The sequence below is a fragment of the Neophocaena asiaeorientalis genome, unplaced genomic scaffold (assembly GCF_003031525.2).
Source record: "Neophocaena asiaeorientalis asiaeorientalis breed wild unplaced genomic scaffold, Neophocaena_asiaeorientalis_V1.1 scaffold605, whole genome shotgun sequence".
In the NCBI taxonomy this organism is placed as follows: Eukaryota; Metazoa; Chordata; class Mammalia; order Artiodactyla; family Phocoenidae; genus Neophocaena; species Neophocaena asiaeorientalis.
In genome coordinates this window covers 968,122-989,877 of record NW_020172214.1, presented here as the reverse complement: position 1 = coordinate 989,877, position 21,756 = coordinate 968,122, and the positions used below count along the sequence as shown (strand labels likewise).

The 21,756-nt window shown below is 42.5% G+C and overlaps 1 protein-coding gene and 1 long non-coding RNA gene across 2 annotated transcripts in view; one reads left to right on the top strand and one right to left on the bottom strand.

Moving 5' to 3' along the window:
• GRM5 (glutamate metabotropic receptor 5) overlaps positions 1–21,756 on the bottom strand; it is a 510,413-nt gene that overhangs the window by 38,823 nt on the left and 449,834 nt on the right. The window contains 1 exon segment of the mRNA XM_024761761.1: positions 18,787–19,726. Within this exon segment, the coding sequence (XP_024617529.1) occupies positions 18,787–19,726 (940 nt within the window).
• LOC112410938 (uncharacterized) overlaps positions 1–21,756 on the top strand; it is a 139,185-nt gene that overhangs the window by 31,122 nt on the left and 86,307 nt on the right. The gene's annotated exons all lie outside the window — the stretch shown is intronic.

Below are 21,756 nucleotides of genomic sequence, written 5' to 3'. Positions count from 1 at the left end.
GTTAGTTGCTGGTGATGGAGACGTAGAAGGCAATGCCTACAAGAAACTTACGGTCTACCAGAGAGAAAGACACAACCTAACACTGTAATACAACTTGAACAGTTCTATATGGAGTTCTGTCAGGAGATCCAGAAAGTCCAGGGGAAATACAGTTTATAAAAGAGGTGTTATACTTGGGTTAGGAATTGGAGGGTAAGAAGGTGTTTTCTAGGTAAAAGGCTGAGAGATAAATGCAGATATTAGTAGAGGCAGAAAGAATAGAATATATACAGCAGGAGTATGACAAACAAAGAAATGGCTGAGGCATGGAATACTTGGGGAACTATGTGCAGGCTGGCATTGCTAGTGTATGTAATATGTCGGGGGGAACGTTGGCGGATTGGTGGAGCAGCTTGGTGGCCGGGCCTCAGGTTGAGAAGGTCAAGTCTTCAAGAGCCAGGTCTTCAAGGGCTTTGTGAGCCATGTGAAAGAGTTTATGATTTTTATATTTTAAGGCATGTGTACCTACTAAGTTGAAGGCTGGGTAGTGCGATCAAATTTGTACTATAGGAAGATCACTCTGGCACCTGTTGGGACAGGGTTGTTCATCAATAATAGAGATTTAGGACATTTTGTCAGTAGTTCAGACAATAGGTGACGGGGTCCTGATCCAGGGCACTATCATTGAGAATGCAAAAGATAAGGTAAAGTAAGTAGAGAGAATCGTTGAAGAGTCAGGAATGACACAGGGTTGGGCAAGTAGGTTGAAGGTGTAGCTTTTATCCAGAGAGGAAATATCAGAGGAAGAAGAGCCTTCAATGATAACTTCTTTTTTTTTTGAGAAGTTTTCATTTTATTCAACGTCGATTTTTTTGTTTTATATGCAAGGTAATTCCAAACTTGCTCTTGGGGCAGTAAGTATCAAGTGTTAAAACTAGTACCAAGTCTTAAGTTGCAGAAATATATACTCTGAGATAGTGCAACAGACCCATTTTTAAGGCAATGAGCATTGTACATAGTTTCTGACTTATTTCACTTAGCACTTTCACAAGTGATGATGAAATCATTATTTAATTTCTTGGTCAAAATAATACTTTCCTCTGATGACTTCTGTCTCTTAGATGTTGTAATTATCCAGGATGTCAAATACATTTAATTCTAAAAATTTGACTTAAATATTTGCATAAAGTAGGTGCTTAAGAAATGTCTGGTGAATTTTAACTGTATCTAATCACTTTTAAAAGAAACCTTCACCATCTCAAACAGTTTTAAATTGGCAACTTTAGAAATAGTCTTCATTTGAAGAAAGGGAATAAAAAGAACTCATAAAAATAAATCATAACTGAGAAAAATGAAACCATATACTCAATCTGAATCTGCCTTTACGAGACATATCCCATTCCTGGAGCAGTTTAGTTCAAGTCAGTGCTGCCTGCCTTATGCAGACGTTTTGGCCAAGAAACTGAAATGTCCTTCTCATGTTTTCTTGTTCTGATGACCAAGCCAGATTGGCTTTGGGCCGTAACTGGATTATAACTCAGTGGGGTGTGCCAGACAGTGGCTCTAAGACTCACAGAAAGAGAAAGTAGTAAGGGAAGTGGTTAACAAAAGAAAACGGGGCAACGAATAATCATTTAGTTTGTCGAGGAAGTTAAACAGGAAGATATCCAACTTAAATCAAATTACAGTGATGACGACACTTTCTCAAGTCTTTCTCAGTTCCTGACCTCATGTTGATTCCTACATACAAACTCTTTACTACCCTTTCAAATACAGTCTTAGTGCTTAGAATTTCTGATAGTGAAGGCCGTGGACTGCTTGGATTAGAATTCAAGGTCCAAATCCTTTCCAGGTATCTGTCCTTGGGCAATTGGCTTTACCGCACTGTCTCTCAATTCCCTCATTTGTAAAATGACGCTGCTAATGTTACCTACTTCACAGGGTTGTCTTAAGGATTCAGTGAATGTTTATGAGGCACTGATAATAGTGCCTGAAACATTGTAAATGTTCAATAAAAGTAAGCTGTCGTCATCAGCATCATCACTGGGGTTATCCTTTTCCTACATCCTGTATTTCACCTTCTCTTTTCTAGCTTCTGCCTGTTTAAACTTTTGGCGGGAGTGCCTACAAGCTTGATTTTAAATCCAGAAGCAGTGACTGCCTGACCCCATCCTCGGTGTCCTTTCTCATCCCCCTGCCACCAGCGGACCCCAGCCCCACCTCACTTGCACTGAACCCCAGATATAAAATGCTGCAGAATCTAACTCATTAATTTTAACTGAAGTGAAACGCTACCTGCCCCTTTACCATGCTTTGTTCCTCTCCAGAAATGATGTGACTAAGCATGTGACAGGGCAGACTGGCTTCTGATTCCGAAGGTCAAGCTTTAGAGAAAGCCTTAAGTTTTAGTGCGTTTTAAGGCTAAAGTTATTAACTGCAACAGTTGAGCTCAAACCCTGGGTTGGCCACTCACCACTTCGGGCAAGTGTCTTCATCTCTCTAATCCTCATCAGTATAAGGGGCACAATGACACTTTTGAACAGGGTTGTTGGAAGAAAGGAATTGGATTAAAGAAATAGCACTCATGGACACTTGGTGCATCCTCCGTAAATGGAAGATCTTGATAGTAGTCAGTGTGATTCCTGAAGACTGAACACTGGGAACATGACCTATTGGATTTGAAAGGCATTTCTGGTGGCAAAAGTGAGTGGTGGGAGAATATTTAGGCAAGGCTCCTCTATGATGTATGAGAATAATATGTATGTTATAAAAATCTAGCATCCATGTTCTAGGGAATACTGCTTTTTCTCAGCTTTTATATGCCATACCATTTTTATAGGAGTGGAAATGTGATCTCAACAATGATGAGAAAACCAACAAGTTTGTATTAGGAGTCTTATTCAGTTGGTACAGCTGGGAATCAGTGCATCTACTGTTAGCGCTGCTTCTGTAGAAGGTTGCCTCCGGCTGTGTGCATCAAGTTCTGTACAAGCCCGCTGTGGCAGTTCTCTCTCACTGCTAGACAAGCTGAGGGCATCTAGAACCGAAACGCTGTCTATCTACCACCGGAGATGCCTAGAGACCCCCGCCTGCCACCTGGTGGCGGGAGAGGGACCTAGTCCGCTGACTGCTGGGGGGTGGGGACGAGGGTTGTGGGACAAGGAAAGGAGGAAAGAAGGGGAGAGTCTGGGCCTTCACTAGCATCACTGAGGATGGTTAGAAATGCCCTGGAGTTGAAAGGCTGTCTGGTCCTTTCAGCCCACAGGTCGCTCTCTGTCTGGCACCGTTCTCCCCAGAGAAGCAGTCACAATGCAGTATCTGCACAGTGACTACAATTAAATGAAAGCCTCTGGAAATATCCGAGGGGAAATTAGATAACATGTGCTTTGATGCAGGGATTTGGAGTTTGAAAGTGAAAGAGACAGGCAAGACATCAGAAGTCTGCATCTGCTGAGCTCCCATTTGGTACATCAACATTCTGCTGATGTGTCTTTGCAAGTTTTTCACTGAAGTCAGTTTGCTCAGTTTTTCTCAAGTATCATCAGATATTTCGAACATCCTTTAGATTAAAACAAGTCCTAAAGTTAGACTCCTGTTGTGAGTGGAGGTTGAAATCGATTTTTTCTTATATTTTCATTCGTTAACTATCGAAAGAGAAAAGTGCTTGCTAGTCCATTTAGACTGGAGCATTTGGTTCGGTTGTGCTGTGCTGGCAGCCACTAGCTCTGTGCCTGGAGGAGAAGAGCCTACTTTTGCCCTGGACCATTCTTCAACGATTGGCCTCACACTTGGCTGTACCCAGTGGCTGGATAGCCCCTGAGGGACGTGTCCACAGTTCACTTTGAACTCAGGTTCTCTCTCATTTCCCTCAGATGCTCCTTCCTCCCCACCCCCATCCCCCAACTCCCACAATGTCACAACGTGTCTGTCAGAGAGTCAGAACACGCTCTCCGGTGTGCCAGACTCTCACCAGTGAGTCAAGTGGGCCCTGCTTCCCTCAGTTTCTGACCAGGACTCTGGTGGGATCCAGAGTGAAGTGGACAGGACATAACCTAGGGAGAAGTTGAGATGGATGGTGGTAGCACAGTGGGGCCCTTTTATACTTCGAGGAGCGAAAGTAGGGCCTCAGTAGGGCTTGATCTCCTTTTTGTCTCCTGTGCGACCACAATGACAGTTTACTGAGTTCCTGCTCGGATGCAACCTCGGGATGAATAAAGAAATGTTCTTGCCTCAGTGATCTCTGGTAGAGTGTGTGAGTGTGTGTGTGTGTGTGTGTGTGTGTGTGTATGTGAGAGAGAGAGAGAGAGAGAGAGAGAGAGAGAGAGAGAGAGAGAGAGTCACATTTGACCAGAGTAAAACCTTGGAGAATGTCATGAATGTCATGGAACCTCACAGGAGTTTTGTGTGGAGAAAGCCAAAATCTCCTCTCTTTCTGCCTGAGGCAAGATATCTTTTTGGGAGTGCTGTGGTCAGTGTTTGTTCTCCAGATCTTACAGAGGGTGTTTGTTTTCCATTGCTCCTGTAATGAGTGACCACAAACTTAGTGACCTAAAACATTACAAATTTATCATTTCACAGTTCTGTAGATCAGGAGTCCTACGTGGCTTTCCCTGGGCTAAGATCATGATGTTAGCAGGGCCTCATACCTTCTGAAGCTCTAGGGGACAGTCCATTTCCTTGCCTTTTCTAACTCCCAGCGGCTGCCTGGACCTCTAGAGCCTCCCTCTATCTTCTGAGTCAGCAGAACAGCATCCTCAGATCTCTCTGACTGATATCCCTGCCTCCTTCTTATAAGGGCCCTTGTGATTGCGCTGGGCCCACTTGGATAATCCAGGATAATCTCTTCTCAAGATCCCTAACATAGGCACATCCTCAAAGTCCCTTTGCCATGGAAGGGAACATCCTCATAGGTTCCAGCAAGTGGGATGTTACCATGGTGGGGAGTCATGATTCTGCCCACCACAGAGGACATGCATGCTGATACTGTAGCACTCCATTACCTCCTTTGTTCTCTCCATGCCGTCTAAGACTAAAGAAAGTGTCTTTGCTTGGTTGCTCTTGCTTTTGTTCTTATGGCAATTTTATGTGAGGACCACATTCTGAAATTCTGGCCAATTCATATCCCAAGGCCTTTTCACATCTCCTGTGAGTTAACCACGCCCTCCCACTTGGCACTGATGCAGTTGTGTATTTGGACCTGAGTGTAGAGGAATGGTGGCTGATCTGATTGGATGTTGGCTTCAGGGAGGCAGATGTGTATGCCCCACAGCCGAAAGGGAAGAGGGTGGAAGAACATTTTAGAGTCATCTCCGACGCTAGATGCACAGAGAGTGGAAAGTATGCTTAATAATCCAACCAACAGCAAGCCTCCTGTAATAGCAGTGTTATTATCTTATCCCTAGGTAAGATAATGGGCAGGCCATGCCCTAGAGTTGAGTCCACGGAGCCGAAGTCCTAATATGGGGCAAACAGGAAGGAGGGACAATCAGCCACTTGATATATCCCCTTTAGAGCTTATCAGTCATGCTGTTATGGAAAAAACATGGTGCTTAGACTCAGAGGACCTTGGGTTTGAATCCCACCTGTTTCCCTTAACAGCTGTGCAGTCTTGGACAAATCAGTTAACCTCTCTGTTCTTCAGTTGTCTCACTTTTGAAGCAGAGAAGAAGAATAATTCTAATTCACATGGTTGTTGTGAGCTTAGAATATGGAAAATTTGTGGTTCTTAAAGTGTGAGGCCTGTGTCGGCAGCACATACATCAATATTAATCAGTATTACCTGTCACAGGTAGTTGGGACTTGCTTAACAAATGTGGGTTGTAATTTTCCTTATCCTCCCTGAGAGCTTCATTAGGTTTACCACGCTTTGTTTTCAGTTATTGTTTGTTTCTCGGAAGAGCAAGGTCAGTGACAGATCTGTTTGTTTACCAAGTCATGGTCTCTCTTTTTCTCTCCAACTAAAAAAGCCACATGAATAACAAATTAGAGAAAACAGTGTTATTAGTTTGCATTTTTGGCTCTGCCATTTTAACTCAGCAGAGAGAGTCACGGTTCTCTGGCAGCTCCCACCATCCTGGGTTTCCGTTGTGTTGCCTCAGAGCCAGGCGGGGCAGCAAGCTTGTGCATGTGAGGGATGTTGTGATTCTTTCCATCTATTCCTTTTTTTTTTTTTTTTCGGTTAAACGTAAGTGAACAATGTGAGTACACACTTGCCTCACCAAAGAGAGCTTCATGTTACGTTATGTATAAATACTACCACAGTGATTCGGCATCTCATTTCTATACATTAGGTGAAATGGAGCCATATATTCTAGGTCAAGTTAAAAGTCAAAATGTTTTTTCGTGAAGAAATATAAATGCACTACCAAAACCACAAGGGGAATGAGAAAAATGGCTAAACCACAAATCACCTTTAAACTCTGAGGAAAGCCTACCCTGTAAAAAACTAGTTTAAGGGAAACTTCTTAACCCACCACCTAAGAATATGATAGAAATTTGGAAGGCAAGTGGCCCCAGGATAGAGCAGTGATTTACTAGTAATTTACTAGTAATTCAGGCCAGATTTCCAAGGTCAAATATTTCTATTTCAGTAATTTTCCTGAAGAATGATGTTATGGAACCTCCTCATATTATGCCCCCAGAGCTGTGTATGGGGTTGACAGGAGCTGAGATGACCCCATGATTACGGATCACAACTCATGAACCTGGACTGTGGGACATACTCCGTGTTATACTCACGGTGACCCTGTGAACATAATGCAGAGCGTGATGTGTATTACTGTCCTCACCGGCCAGAGGCTCTGAGAATTAAGTGCTTTGTCTAAGATCCCAGCTTGGACGTGGCACAGCCAGGACTGGAATCCACGTCCTTGCCGACCAGGCTCACTTCCCCATACCGCGCTACTTCTGCTGACTTGGAACATAATCGGCACCGACAGGCTACCTTGTTCTATGATGTCACCTCGACTGGTCTGTCTGTGTACCAAAAAAAAAGGTCACCTTTGGGGTCATTTCCCTGGGTGTAAAATCAGAATCAAAATATGAATATTTTATGCGGCAGAAGTACATTCACAGTGACCTTATTTATGAACAACAACTATAAAATGAGATACATGGTTGAGAAAATGAATCTGCAGGAAGGCAATATTAGAGTGAAAAAAAGCTATGAAAACCTGTGGACGTGGGTTTGAATCTGAAACTTACTACTCATTAAATATGCACTAGATTAAAGTGGCTTAACCTTTACACGTCTCACTTATTATTGTTTCTTACCCGTGGATGTGGGTAATGCTTTTTATTATACAATATTGTGTGAGGATCCAATGAGATGATATATATCAAAGTACCTGGCACAGTCTCTGTAACAAGGTAGTTGCACAGTAAGTGTTTACTGCATAAAGGATGAAGCAGGTCACTAATAATTGTTACTGTTAAAAGCGCAGACGAATCTGTTCTCTAGCAGGGAGAAAGGGTTGAGGACACCTAAGTTTTGCTTGGGGATGGGTGGGGAGGCATCAAGTTGCTGTTGGGCGGTGTCTGTGAGTGTGAGGAAATTAGACATCTAAAGTGGGTGTTAAACAAAGAGGTTATTGAAAGGGAATCGAGGGAGCTGGGAGGGAGTCAGCAGACAGTCCTCAGGCTAAACCTCTTTCCTATCAGCCTCTCCAGCCCATTTCCTGTCGTCTGTTGACCCACATTTTACACAGTCTAATTCCCTGCACACAGCAGTTGGATCATACCTCTAGGCTGTCATTCATATTCTTCCCCAGAACAGTGTACCCCTTGGTTTTCATGTCGTTCACTTATCTTCCAGCCTTTGGGATTCAACCCTGGTGTCATCCTTCCAGGAAGCCTTCCTGAAACCTCCGGATTGGACAGAGGGCCCTTTTTAGTGACCTCTGCCTCCTCTGTGCATTCTTTCCTTTATTACATCATACATTAGAAAAATTAATGATTTGTGTATGGGTCGGTCTTCCCCACTCTTCTGTGAGCTGCTCCTAAGGGCAGGGTTTTTGTCTTATTTATCTCTATATTCCTAGAATTCAGCCGTGCTCCCAGTGTAAAGGGATTACTTTAGAACCTCTGGTTGGAATTAAGCTGGACTGGACCAAGGTGGGAAGCATCAGAATTCCTTGCCTATTTCATGAGGTTGTATATGAGATTAGACAGGAAGAAGAACAAAGGAGGGGGGGAGGGTGGTGGGAGGAGAAGAATTATTATTATACAGGAAAGTAGTGTAAATCTTTATAATTCCCAGTTATAATAAGTAGTAAAAGTGGGTCAGTCAGATTTTTTTTCTCCCTTATAAGCAACATCTATACAGATACTTAAATATCGCCACTCAAAGAAAAGATTTCAGGCAGCCCGTAAAGTTCAAGTTTTATCTCAGAGGCTTCTGTGTACATTATTCATATACAGCATAAAAATAAGTCATATCAGGCTCAGCTGAAGGTAAGACCATGTCGAGAAAGTACAGTACAGTAAAGAACCAGGGAGACGTTTTCAGGGAAACTCCTTGGAGGAGAGTCAGTCTCCACACTCATTCAATCTCAGTTTTTCTCAGTTCAGGCCACAATGTATAAGAACTGGAATGGGGAACATCCGTTTAATGGTTACTGGCTTGGGCTCTGAAACCAGCCTGCCTTTATTCTAATCCTGCGTCTTTTACTTACTCTGTATGGACTCGAGCAAGTAAATTCTCCACTGCTTGCCTCAGTTTCCTCATCTATAAAATGAGGATTAAAAGAGTTAATACTTGTAAGGGGTTTAAGCAGTGCCTGGCCCATAGCAAATGCTCAGTAAATATAATTATTCACTATCTTTAGTCCTTCTTTGTTCGTTGTCAAATGGCAGGGTATCAATTGCTCGAACGTCCTTACTTGTATATCTATCCATCTGTCCATGCATTCATTTAACAAGTATTTTTGAGTGCTGACTATGTGTCTGGTACTGTGTTGGGTGCCAGTGGCACAGAAAATGAGTAAGACATGGCCCTGTGCCTAGTAAATTCACGGTATTGTGTGTGTGTGTGTGTGTGTGTGTGTGTGTGTGTGTGTATACACACGTGCGCATACGTGCGTGGGTAAGGGAGACTTACAGTTAAGCAGGTAATTTTAACGAACTTGCTAAGTGCTCTACACGGAGAAGCACACGCTCATTTGGACCATGAAGAGAGGGACCTAATGCAGTTCCAGATGGTCAGGACAGGCTTTCCAGTAGAAGTGATATTGAAGATGGATGGGTATGAGTTGGCCAAGTGAGAGTTGAAAGTGAATGGGGCAGGTATATTTTATACCAAAGTAGCCACCTTGATAGAGGCCTGAAAGCAAGAAAATTGTGAGTGGGTCAGTATGGAAAGTCAAGCAGGGAGTGACTAGATGCAAGTCTGGCCAGGGAAGGAGTTGTTATACCACCAGGGGCCTTTCCTGCGAGGTAATGAGAGTTTGGCTGTATCCTGTGTTAGCCAGTAGAGAAGCCCTGAAGACATCTTAGCAGAGATCAAAATGTTTAGATAGTTTCTATCATCTGAACTGGTTTCCTTGGAAAGTTTTGCTAATTCCCAGCGTGTACAATTTACTGCTGCTACTTTTAGGCCCCGCTGTTCCCCTGTAGACTCCTATCACAGCCCTGTAGCCCTTTATTGAACTTACCTGTTTTTAATTCTGTCTCAGGAGACTGAAAGCACCTCAAAGACTATGTTTTATTTATCTCTGTATCCACAGAATCTATAACAGTGCTTGGCACAGAGCAGGCACTTCACGGAGGCTTGATTAAAAAACAGGGTTTGGGGGCTTCCCTGGTGGCGCAGTGGTTGAGAGTCCGCCTGCCGATGCGGGGGTAACAAAAACATCTTCCCCCCCCATCCAAAAAAAAAAAAAAAAAAAAAACAGGGTTTGATTTTTAGGAAAATGTATTTCTTCTTATATTTCTAGAGCAAAGCGTTATCAGCTAAAATCTAGGCAATCAAGTCAGTGAACTGAGTGGTCTTTCTCACGGGGGCAGTGTGATCCCTAAGAGCTGATGCCCACCAGATTCATAGTCCATCTACGAGCACTGCTGTGTGTCCGTACTGTGCTCAGCCTTGAGGGAGATGTTTTTTAAATTGAAGTATAGTTGATTTACAATATTGTGTTAGTTTCAGGTGTGCAGCACAGCGATCCAGTTATGTGTGTGTGTGTGTGTGTGTGTGTGTGTGTGTTCCTTTTCATATCCTTTTCCCTTATAGGTTATTATGAAATATTGAGTAGAGTTACCTGTGCTATACAGTAGGTCCTTGTTGGTTATCTGTTTTATATATAGTAGTGTGTATATGTTCATCCAAATACTTTTAAGATCTCATTAGATAGTTGTGAAACTACTGCATACATACACAGAACAACCCTCACATCCCCAGGATGTGTCTGGGAATGCTCAGTTCTCAGTAAATGTTTGTGAATAAAAAATAATTGAAGAAGGTGTGAGGAATGTCTGCTAAATGTTCTGAGTCCAGTTGAGGGAAAGTCTGTGAGATAGTTTACTCTCATAGGGTTTCATTGAGGAACCTGGGCCTTGGAAGAGAAAAAAGGTCTAGAGAGAGAGAAGAAAGAGGCAGAGGATTCTAAAGAGGGAGAAATAGCATGGACATCACTTCATAAAGACTAATCACCACTTAATGAAATCTAAGCAGTTGGAAATCATGAAAGCTCTGATAATAGTTGGGTATATTGGAATTCACACAAGAGAGCCAATTCCAGGCAAATTGTAATTTGGACAGTGTATGTGAAAGGACTAGCAGTTGCTTTAGCAAATAGCCTAAGTGGGCCTTCACGACAATGTTAATTAAAGCCAAGTTAATTAGTTAATTAAAACAAAAGTAGCAAATGATAGTTTCTAAAATTAAGGTGGAGACAATGCTAATGTTTCTGCCACCTGACTAGAAACCCTGGGGAGGGTTTTACCTTCTGATAAAATTTATAATTTAGGGCTATAGGCCTCTGTCATTAATTTAGCCATGAGAGGTCTACTGCTGGGCTTCCCTGGTGGCGCAGTGGTTGAGAGTCCACCTGCCGATGCAGGGGACACGGGTTCGTGCCCCGGTCCGGGAGGATCCCACATGCCGCGGAGCGGCTGGGCCCGTGAGCCATGGCTGCTGAGCCTGCGCATCCGGAGCCTGTGCTCCGCAACGGGAGAGGCCACAACAGTGAGAGGCCCGCATACCGCAAAAAAAAAAAAAAAAAAAAAAAAAGTCCACTGCTTCTCAGAACCTCAGCTCCATGACCCTGGAAATTCTGAATGTTGTAGAGCCAGAACTTTAGACTCATCAAATTCAATGCTTTATTTAGGTCAGAACTGGTTTTGTGTTCATTTGTCAATTTGCAGCTGAAGTGAAGGCCCTAAACGGAAGCATGGCATTATCTTCCTGACAGTGATTTGATGCTGCACCATGTCATGCTGGAAGATTAGTGTCTAAAACCAAAATGTGAATCACAGGGACCTCTATACATTGATGGCATAAATAGTATGTTTCTCGATAAAAAAATCTATAGTGACTCACTCCCTCTTAAATAAAAATCTCCCCTTGCTATTTCAGTGAATTGAGTGACTGACTCCGGGCACTTTTCTTTTTTGTGCTCTAGGGTGAGCCTATTTAACTTCTCAGAAAACTGCTCAGACCTGTTCGAATTAGCTCTATTCTTCCCTTAGGTGCTCAGAGAACAGAAGTGATTCTCTCTCCAAGATCGGAGGTGGAATTGGCTCTTTCTAGCCCCCTTCTCACTGAAGATATGAACTATTCTTCAGGCCCCCAGAAACCTTTCTTCTCTTTTGGCTATGATGATGGTTTCCAAAGAGAATCACCCTTGTAGTATCAATTCTCCAGCAGGTTAAGGGAGTTACTTGAAAAAGTAGTGTTGTGTTCAGTAAGCTTGGGGAAAGATGGAAAAGGATTAACACATGAGTGATTGGTTTATACACTGCAAGACTTTTCAGTTTTTATCTCCAGTAAAAGAATAGTCAGAGTCTCTTCAAGTTTGTTTGACCAAATACACTTTTTTTCAAGGAGACATTTTGTCAGACTCGCTTTCCAAAGAAAACATTCTGGGAGATGCTCCACTCCGATGCCCAAAAGCTAAGGCCTGAGTTAAAAACTGCTGCATAACTAGTCATGAGACCATGGACAGGTGTTCTAACCATACTGGACCACAGACCCCTCATTTGAAAAATGGGAATGATTATTGCTTCTACTTTCAGTATTTTGTGACCACTAGACAATTCTGTTAATATTACTACTGCCAGTAATGCTACTAGGTACTTCACTTTCCATGGTAGACACTATTCACTGGTGTATCCAACAAGCACTTGACAGCTTCCTTTCAGTCTCCATTTCAGAAGATGTAAGAGCTAAAATGCATGCTTTCCAATACTCTCTTGTAGCTAGGGGTAGCTATATTGAGACAGTTTGGGCCAATAAGACATAAAGGCAAATTCGTAGGGGACTCTGAGAAGATTATTGTTTTCCCTCATAAAGGGGTACAATGCATGGAGCTCTTGTGCATTCATCAGTAAAAGGCCTAGAGAATAGCAGAGATGTTGGCTCTGGCATCACTGAGCCCTGGAGGAACGCCAGGAGCAGGCTATCTGCATATTTCTTGCAACACGAGGAAAACGAAAGGCAAACAAGTCATGTAAATCTCTGAAAAACAGGTTGACTTGCAGCTGAACATACGTCTAAAGATTCACCTACCATTTATTGAGTGCTTTCTATGTGCTGATAGAAAGCATTTAATACATATCAATTCAGTTACTCCTTACAACAGGGGTTATTATGTACCATTTCACAGGTGAGGAAACAGACTGAAGTACCTTGTTCAGATTCATGCAGAGTGTTCACTAACTTTTGGAAATATAGTTACTATAACCTCAGAAGTTGTTATCATCTTTTTCACTCTAAAGTAGCCAATTAGTGTCCTCTCTAAAATGGAGCCCTCACCGTCTGCCACGAGACGTGGAAGGGACATATATAAGCCTTTTCGGAAACAGGGCCCAAACCCAATCTGGATTTATAGCAGCGTACTTCACCATACACTAGATGGAAGCAAGCAGAACCAGGCTAGGCTGAGCAGAGCAGCTGCTTCTCCCCAAAGACCTACATCCAAAGATTTAGGTTACATATTTCATGTCACTCTAGATCCCAACAGCTAGGCTTATTGGCATATTACAGAATTCAAGCCTGAGAAGCACAACTAATGAAAGTAATTTAGACTAAAATGTGAAAATATTAGGAGCACTCAAGTTCACTTGTTCCCCAGTGTGAAAGGCAATGTGATACATACTGGCCTTTATAAAACTATAAACTAAAAGGTGACGTAAATCCATACATAAGCAGTTATATCTACAATGTTCTGAACATCTTGATTTTGGATCACAGAGAAGGAATACCTAGTTTGAGAGCTCATGGGAGGTATAGAGGAATTTTAGTTTGGATCTAACTTTATTTCTTAGAATTATAGCTTCAAAGCAGGGAGCAGCTATGGGATGTATGTGATGCAAGGGTATTATAGCTTTCTCGGGCCTTTCTTCTTCTCTATATCAGAAGCAGGTCCCAGCGTGAATATCCTGGTTAATGGCAAAAAGAAGTCTCTGTATAATCAGAGGATAGCCTGTCTCAGCCATAATCATATAGACAGACCAGCATTTGCCAAGACCTCATACAGAAAAGCCAACAATTGCCAAAGGTGCCTCTGTACCTTCTTTCATATTCTAATACCCAGATGTGCTGATTACAGAATCCAATCATTAAGAACTACATGACCCTAGAGACGTGGATGGGTCTAGAGACCGTCATACAGAGTGAAGTAAGTCAGAAAGAGAAAAACAAATATCGTTTATTAACTCATGTATGTGGAACCTAGAAAAATGGTACAGTTGAACTGGTTTGCAGGGCAGAAATAGAGACACAGATGTAGAGAACAAACGTATGGACACCAAGGGGGGGAAGTGGCGGCGGGGGGTGTGTGATGAATTGGGAGATTGGGATTGACATGTATACACTGATATGTATAAAATAGATAACTAATAAGAACCTGCTGTATTTAAAAAAAATAAAAATAAAGCCCTCTGTTTAAGAACTTCCAAAAAACCCCCCAAAAAACAACAAAAAAAACAACTACATGACCCTGTAGGGAAAACAAATTAAAATAGGACCCCAAATCCTAAGAATTCCTGTTTCTATTGGCATTACCAGTGAATTTTGTTGCTTATGCTGTCCTTTTATTTACTAAATTAGAAATGAAGTAGTTGAAAATAGTAATCTAATGTTATTAGAGGAATGTTAGAATTATAGCAAAACATGAGATCAGTGGGTGGGAATCTTGAGCAGAAACTGATGACCACAGGAGTGCAGGGGATATTTGTAATACAGATCACAGCAGGCTTTGTTTATGGTTTCCTTTGCTGTGCAAAAGCTTGTAAGTTTAATTAGGTCCCATGTGTTTATTTTTGTTTTTATTTTCATTACTCTAGGTGGTGGATTGAAAAAGATCTTGCTGTGATTTATGTCAAAGAGTGTTCTGCCTATATTTTCCTCTAAGAGTTTTATAGTGTCCGGTCTTACATTTAGGTCTCTAATCCATTTTGAGTTTATTTTTGTGTATGGTGTTAGGGAGTGTTCTAATTTCATTCTTTTACATGTAGCTGTTCAGTTTCCCCATCACAACTTACTGAAGAGACTGTCTTTTCTCCATTGTATATTCTTGCCTCCTTCATAGATTAGGTGGCGATAGGTGTGTGGGTTTATCTCTAGACTTTCTATACGGTTCAATTGATCTCTGTTTCTGTTTTTGTGCCAGTGCCATACTGTCTTGATTACTGTAGCTTTGTAGCACAGTCTGAAGTCAGGGAGCCTGATTCCTCCAGCTCTACTTTCTCAAGATTGCTTTCGCTATTCGGGGTCTTTTGTGTTGCCATACAAAAGACAACCTTCAGAATCAGAAAAAAAGATTTGCAGACGAAGCAACTCACAAGGGATTAATCTCCCAGATATACAAACAGCTCATGCAGCTCAATATCATAAAAACAAACAACCCAATCAAAAAATGGGCAGAAGACCTAAATACACACTTCACCAAAGAGGATGTACGTATGGCCGACAAACACATGAAAAGATGCTCAACATCACTAACTATTAGAGAAATGCAAATCAAAACTACAATGAGGTATCACCTCACACCGGTCAGAATGGCCATTATCAAAAGATCTACAAACAATAAATGCTGGGGAGGGTGTGGAGAAGAGGGAACCCTCCTACACTGTTGGTGGGAATGTAAATTGTTACAGCCACAGTGGAGAACAGTATGGAGGTTCCTTTAAAAACTAAAAATAGAGCTACCATATGACCCAGCAATCCCACTCCTAGGCATATACCCTGAGAAAACCATAATTTGAAAGGATTCATGCATGCATGCTGATGTTCATTGCAGCAATATTTATGATAGCTAAGAACATGGGAGCAACCTCAATGTCCATCAGCAGAGGAATGGATAAAGATGCAGTACATATATATACAAGGGACTATTACTCAGCCATAAAAAGGAACAAAATAGTGCCATTTCCAGAGACGAAGGTGGACCTAGAGATTGTCATACAGAGTGACGTAAGTCAGAAAGAGAAAAACAACTATCGTGTAATATCGCTTATATGTGGAATCTAGAAAAAATGGTGAACTTATTTGCAAAGCAGAAATAGAGTTACAGATGTAGAGAACAAATTTATGGTTACCAAGGGGGAAAGGGGAGGTGGGATGAATTGGGAGATTGGGACTGACATATATACACTACTATGTATAAAAAAAATAACTAATGAGAACCAACTGTATAGCACAGAGAACTCTACTCAGTGCTCTGTGGTGACCTAAATGGGAAGGAAATCTAAAAAAGAGTGGATATATGTATACGTATAACTGATTCACTTTGCTGTACAGCAGAAAATCACACAACATTGTAAAGCAACTATACTCCACTAAAAATTAATTAAAACAAAAACAACTGATCATTGTAGGCTTAATCTTATGAAAGTTAGTAGAACCACTAGGGGGAACTAGTGTGCACACTTGAAGACAAGCAAAAAGTAGCTACATTACTACGTTCTCCAGTCCATTCATTCAACAAACATACCGATGAATGATTATTGAGTGTCTTCTCTGTGTCAAGCACCCTTCTCAGTACTTCTAGGCCCTGGAGGCACAGTGATGAACAAGGTAGACAAGGCCTCCACTCCCAAGCTTATCCTGCTTAGATTGGGACAAAGGGTATGTTCTACAGTCTGGCTAGAAGCTAGACAATGTAAAAATGGAGATGCTCTAGAAAGCCCAGGCTATACAATCAATGTATGTATAGGTTTGTTCTGCCTTATATGATGCTCTCTTTGTTATGAAGATCCTCCTCATTGCATACCTGACACAGAGACATTCAGGTATGGGCAAAGACTGACAGCTGTTAACTTAGTTAATAATAATAGCAAACACTTAAGTACTTACTGTGTGGCATACACTTACATGTATTTACTTATTTAGTCTTACAACTACTGTATGTAATATGTATTTCATTAACTCCATTCATCAGAGGAGGAAACGGAGGCATAGACACGTTAAGTGATTTGCCTGTGGTTACACAGCTAGTAAGTGATGCTGCCCAGCTAACTGGGATGTTTAATCCCAGTGCTGCCCAGCTCTGCACTCTGCTACCTCCAATAAAGTGTCTATTGTGTGCTTGGCCTTTGCACACACTATTTCTTTCACTCTTGACAATCCTATGCGGCAGGTGATATGATCTCAATTTGGCAGATGAAGGAAGCAAGGCTCAGAGACAAGAAATGGTAGTGCCGGTGTTCAAACTCAGGACAAGCTGGCTACAAGGCCAGTGCTCTTCACCATTGCTGCATGTTCTCTCCATGGAGCCTGCCCTGGTGAGTTTTTGGGGTGTTTAGGCACGGTCTCACAATTCCGTCCCTCCAGCAACCGGTTTGTTTTCTCTATCAGGGTTCCCTGGAAGATTTTATTTGAAGAGAGAGTTTAAAGAGAGGCTGATAAAATAAAAGTTTGGAAAAAATAAATTTTCTTGGATAAAATAAAAGGCTTATCTTGCAGAAGTTGCAAAAAAGAATGTTTTAGAAGTCACGAAGGCAGATGGAAAATATGCCAGCAGTTAGATATATGGAAGGTCTTCTATGTATAGGCCATGACATACCCAGGATTTATTGAGGAAGTAGAAGGGGTTATTTTCCCCACGGTTTACAGTTTAGTTGAATACCTTGCACAGTGTACGTGGAAAGAGATGAGAGGCATATAGGAATCAGAAAAGAATTGAGAGAGGCAAGGATACATGTTAATAATGTAAATGAATTGGGTCATGCGGATAAACTCCCAAGTATCCTATGAGTCCTTTTTAGTCCTCAGCAGACACAGTACCTCTACCATCACCCATAATTCAGGCTTTGAAGAATCAGGGCTGATAGGAAAGTAGGATTTCTCAGGAAGGCTAAATGATGGTATAAGAATTGTTCAAGGATTAGTATTTAGCTATTTATCTTCCATTTGAAAAATGCTTATCTTCCACTTATTTGTCTAGATTTTAGGAAAATTCTCAAATCTCTATAGAGTTTGCAGACTGATGCTCTGACTAGCTCTTTTGATGTATTTTCTTAAATATTATTCCCAGTAACAATCTATGTAGCCTTTTTAATACCTCCAAATTTGTTCACAAGCCACTGATAAGATGATCTCATTGCCTTTTGAAGTGCCTTAGGGGGCATTTATCACATAAGAAAGTCCTCCACATGGAAGGATATCATCGGCTGTTGGCTTCAGATTCTTTTCAGATGGCAATTGGCCGCTAACTACTACCTGGGACGCTGGCCTTGGTGGATGGGATGAGACTACGGACAACAGAGAAAGTGGGAAACTGGCTGGTTGTTTAGGAAGGTTATATGCAAAGCCCCTTTGTTGTTTTGCCCCTTTCAGCTACTTAGACATGTCCCAAAGAGTTCAAGTTGCCCATTAAGAATGAAAGTATAGGGCTTCCCTGGTGGCGCAGTGGTTGAGAGTCTGCCTGCCGATGTAGGGGACACGGGTTTGTGCCCCGGTCCGGGAAGATCCCACATGCCGCGGAGCGGCTGGACCCGTGAGCCATGGCCGCTGAGCCTACGCGTCCGGAGCCTGTGCTCCGCAACGGGAGAGGCCACAGCAGTGAGAGGCCCTTGTACCGCAAAAAAAAAAAAAAAAAAAAAAAAAAAAAAAAAAAAAAGAATGAAAGTATAAATTATATATTTCTTGTGCCTCTGTGGGGTGGGCAGTCAAGGGTTCTTCTGGGCTTGAGAGAGGTTCAGGCACATGTAAGTGCAGTCAGATGTGTAAGGCTCTTGGTGCTCTGCTCTCAGCATAATCTTTGTTAACACTAATTTTCTCTGTTCTGTGCGGGTGAATTAGAATTTAGTCCACTGTGTATCTCTGTCCCCTCAGGACCCGGAGGTCCTTGCCTTGCCTCAGTGATTTAGCTGTGCTCTCCCTGTTCTGACCTCACTTCCCTTTTGTTGTAAGTCTTTGCTTTTTCTTCTCTATCTCAACTTTTATGTTTCTGGCCTTAGGTTAAGTCACCAGGCCCATACCCAATTAACTCCATAAAAACCATTCAGTGCAAACGTCCAAAGCCCTTTCCCAGCACCCTGCCTCCCCTAGTTTCAGTTATTCAGGTATTTCGCATCTAAAGGGCCTGGGAAACAAATGCCCCTGATTCCGCCCTAGGGGCCAGTGCTCTACAGCACCTGCAAAACTTTTACCTTAGGGTTTCCCCAGAGGAGCCCCTCCTCTTCCACAGGTTGACCAGGCTGCTGGATCTGCTGGCTGCCGAGGAGGATTTGCCATCCCCCACGTGCATGCGCACCACCGTGGACGTGGTGAAGGCGCTGCGCACGTTTCTCTCTGGTTTGGCCAGGATGATGTATACCTTCGGCACAAACATGCAGCCGAGCGCCACTGTGGCGCTGAGGCTGACGGAGAAACACATGGTGATGATTTTGTAGTTGCTGCCAAAGTAGATGGGCACAAAGGCCAGCCATATAATGCAGGTGGTGTACATTGTGAAGGCGATATACTTGGCCTCGTTGAAGTTGGCTGGAACGTTTCTGGTCTTGAAAGCATAGAAGGTACAGCTCAAAATCAGCAATCCATTGTATCCAAGAGGAGTGACGACTCCTAGGTTGGTGGTGTTACAAATCAGGTAGACGTCTCGAATGCTTGGGTAGTCGTGCATTATGTCGGGAGGCTCCATTATAAAGAGGGCGATGATGATGCCCAGCTGGATGCATATGAGAATGAAAGCAATCACTAGCTGGGCACAGGCACTCATGAATCTGGGCTTTTTGGTACAGATCTTCTTCTTGCTGCCAGCCAGGATCCTTGCAATACGATTGGTCTTGGTTACAAGGGCTGAATAGCTCATGGCTGGGGAGAGACCGATGCCTATTCTCTGAAGGTAGCAGTAAATCTGTTTGGGCTTTGCAATGAGGCAGAAGGTACATAAGTAGCCCAGGCAGATGCCAGCAAGGATAATGTAGCAGAGTTCCCTGCTGGAGGACTTGACTACTGGTGTATCACGGTAAATGATGAAGACTGCGGTGACAAACAGGGTGGCTAGCAGGCCGAGGCAGGCAAACACCACAGCTGCAATGGGCTCAGGGTCACCCCAGCGAAGATACTGTACTGGGATCAAATCACAACCTGCAGAGACACAGACACATATTGAAAAAGAAGGAAGAAATATTGACTTGGGTCACTTGTGCCTAAGTTGTAAGCAGGTGCCTATGATCCTTAGAGTTTGTCTCCAGTCTACCCTTCTAAGCTCGGTATCCCATACGACTCCTTTCTTCATATATTCAGTCATAAAATATTTATCTTTAGATTATCAAATACATACTCTGTGACAGGAGCTGTTCTAGGTTCTGAAAACAAAAGATGATGAAGAACATATTCCCCGCCCTCCAAAAAAAAAAATTGGTGGGGGTTGGGGGACTTTTATAGAATTACCTACAGGTGGGATAAGGACCATGAAGAAGTAGAGCATGAACCCTGCCTCAGTCTGTGGGAACAGTAAAATCTCCTTCAACAGGAATTAGCAAATGCAAGTGTTGTGGTTTGGCTGAATTTGTGGATTTGGTAGGTTTGGCAAATAGAAATTAATTGTAAGGAAAGAGCTAGGGGGCATTGGAAGCATGAAAGGAGGTTCCACACAGTAATGTGATGAGTGGCCTAAGACAAGTCTGGAACGTAGGCAGGAGGCGATCTTGCAGGGCAGAGAGTCTTAGATCAATGGGAAGTCATTGGAGGGATCTATGTAGAGTAAGAGGAATCACGTGGTCAGATTTGCGTGCGTGTGTTTTAAACATTATTTTGGTTGCTGTGTGGATTTTGGATGAGGTAAAGGTGTAGAGAGATTTGAGAAATACTGGAAGCAATATAGGCTGTTTAAATGCATGTGGGGATATGTGAAAGACAAAGGCATCAAGGATGACCAACATCGGTCCTTGAATCCACTGCCAAAAATCATGACAATTTGGCGTCATTTGGGTTATGTGCCTTCCTTTTAAATTTCTTTAGGGCAGTGATTCTCAGACTTGGCTACACACTGGAATCACTTAGATATTTTAAAAAAGTACTGCGGCCTGGGTTTCAGTGCCAGAGTTTCTGATTTCATTGGCCTGGGTATCAGGATTTTTAAAAGGCACTCTAAGTGCTTCTAAACTTGCAGCCAGAGTTGAGAACCACTGCTCTCAAAGGATCATTCTTGTCAATTAGAGTTTTAAAATGGAATTGAGATAGCGTTATTGAGTGAGTAGGAGAGGAGTTAGTAATCCGGAGCCCTGGACACTTCAGCAATGTGGCAGAGATTATTCACTGCCTGCAAATAGCCATTCTCCCCTTTATCCTCAGCAACAGATCTCCGTTTCCTTTGGGGTGGTAAAGGATGCAGCTAAAACGCTACATTTGCCAGCAACCTTTGCAGTCAGGTGTGCCATGTGATAGATTTTAGCCAGAAAGATGTAAGCAGAGAACTCCTTCAAGGAAAATGACTCATCTTGGAAAGTACCTTTTTTGCCCTTCCTGGCTTTCTCCTTCTGTCGACTGGACTATACACGTGATGGCTAGAGCTCCAGCAGTTATCTTGGGCTATAAGGTAACATTAAGGTCAGAAAACATGTTTTGGGATTTGGAAGAGAAAAATGCAGGGAGCCTGAGTCCCTGTTAACCGTGGAATCACTGACTAGCTCTGGACTGTGTATATCATATTTACCTTGTTTAAACAACTTTTATTTCCCTTATATATGCAGCCAAACCAAATCCTAATTGATATAGCTGTAACTTCCTGTATCTCCTGGTCAAGGGTATTGTAGTAAGTGGCTTTGAATATCAATGGCTACTAGGAGGTAAGGGAGACAACAGTAACAGTATGTAATGATGGCGTAGGGGAGCAGAATTTGCCATCCCCAAGTATGTCTCTTTGAGATATTAATTACTTTCAGCTGGTTATTTTCTAAGAAATGGCAGACGGGGGAAGAAAACTGAAAACCCCACTAGGAGAGACACACTTTTGTAAGGAACATTTGCATTCATAAGGGAAATCTCCATTTGGAAGGGTAGCACCCTCACTGTACAGTAGAGGAGGGTGTCCAAATCTCTAGAAGTTCTTATCAGTGGAGAAGGCAAAGACTTGAATCTGCATAAAAACCTTTACCCTTACTGTGCTTTTCCTC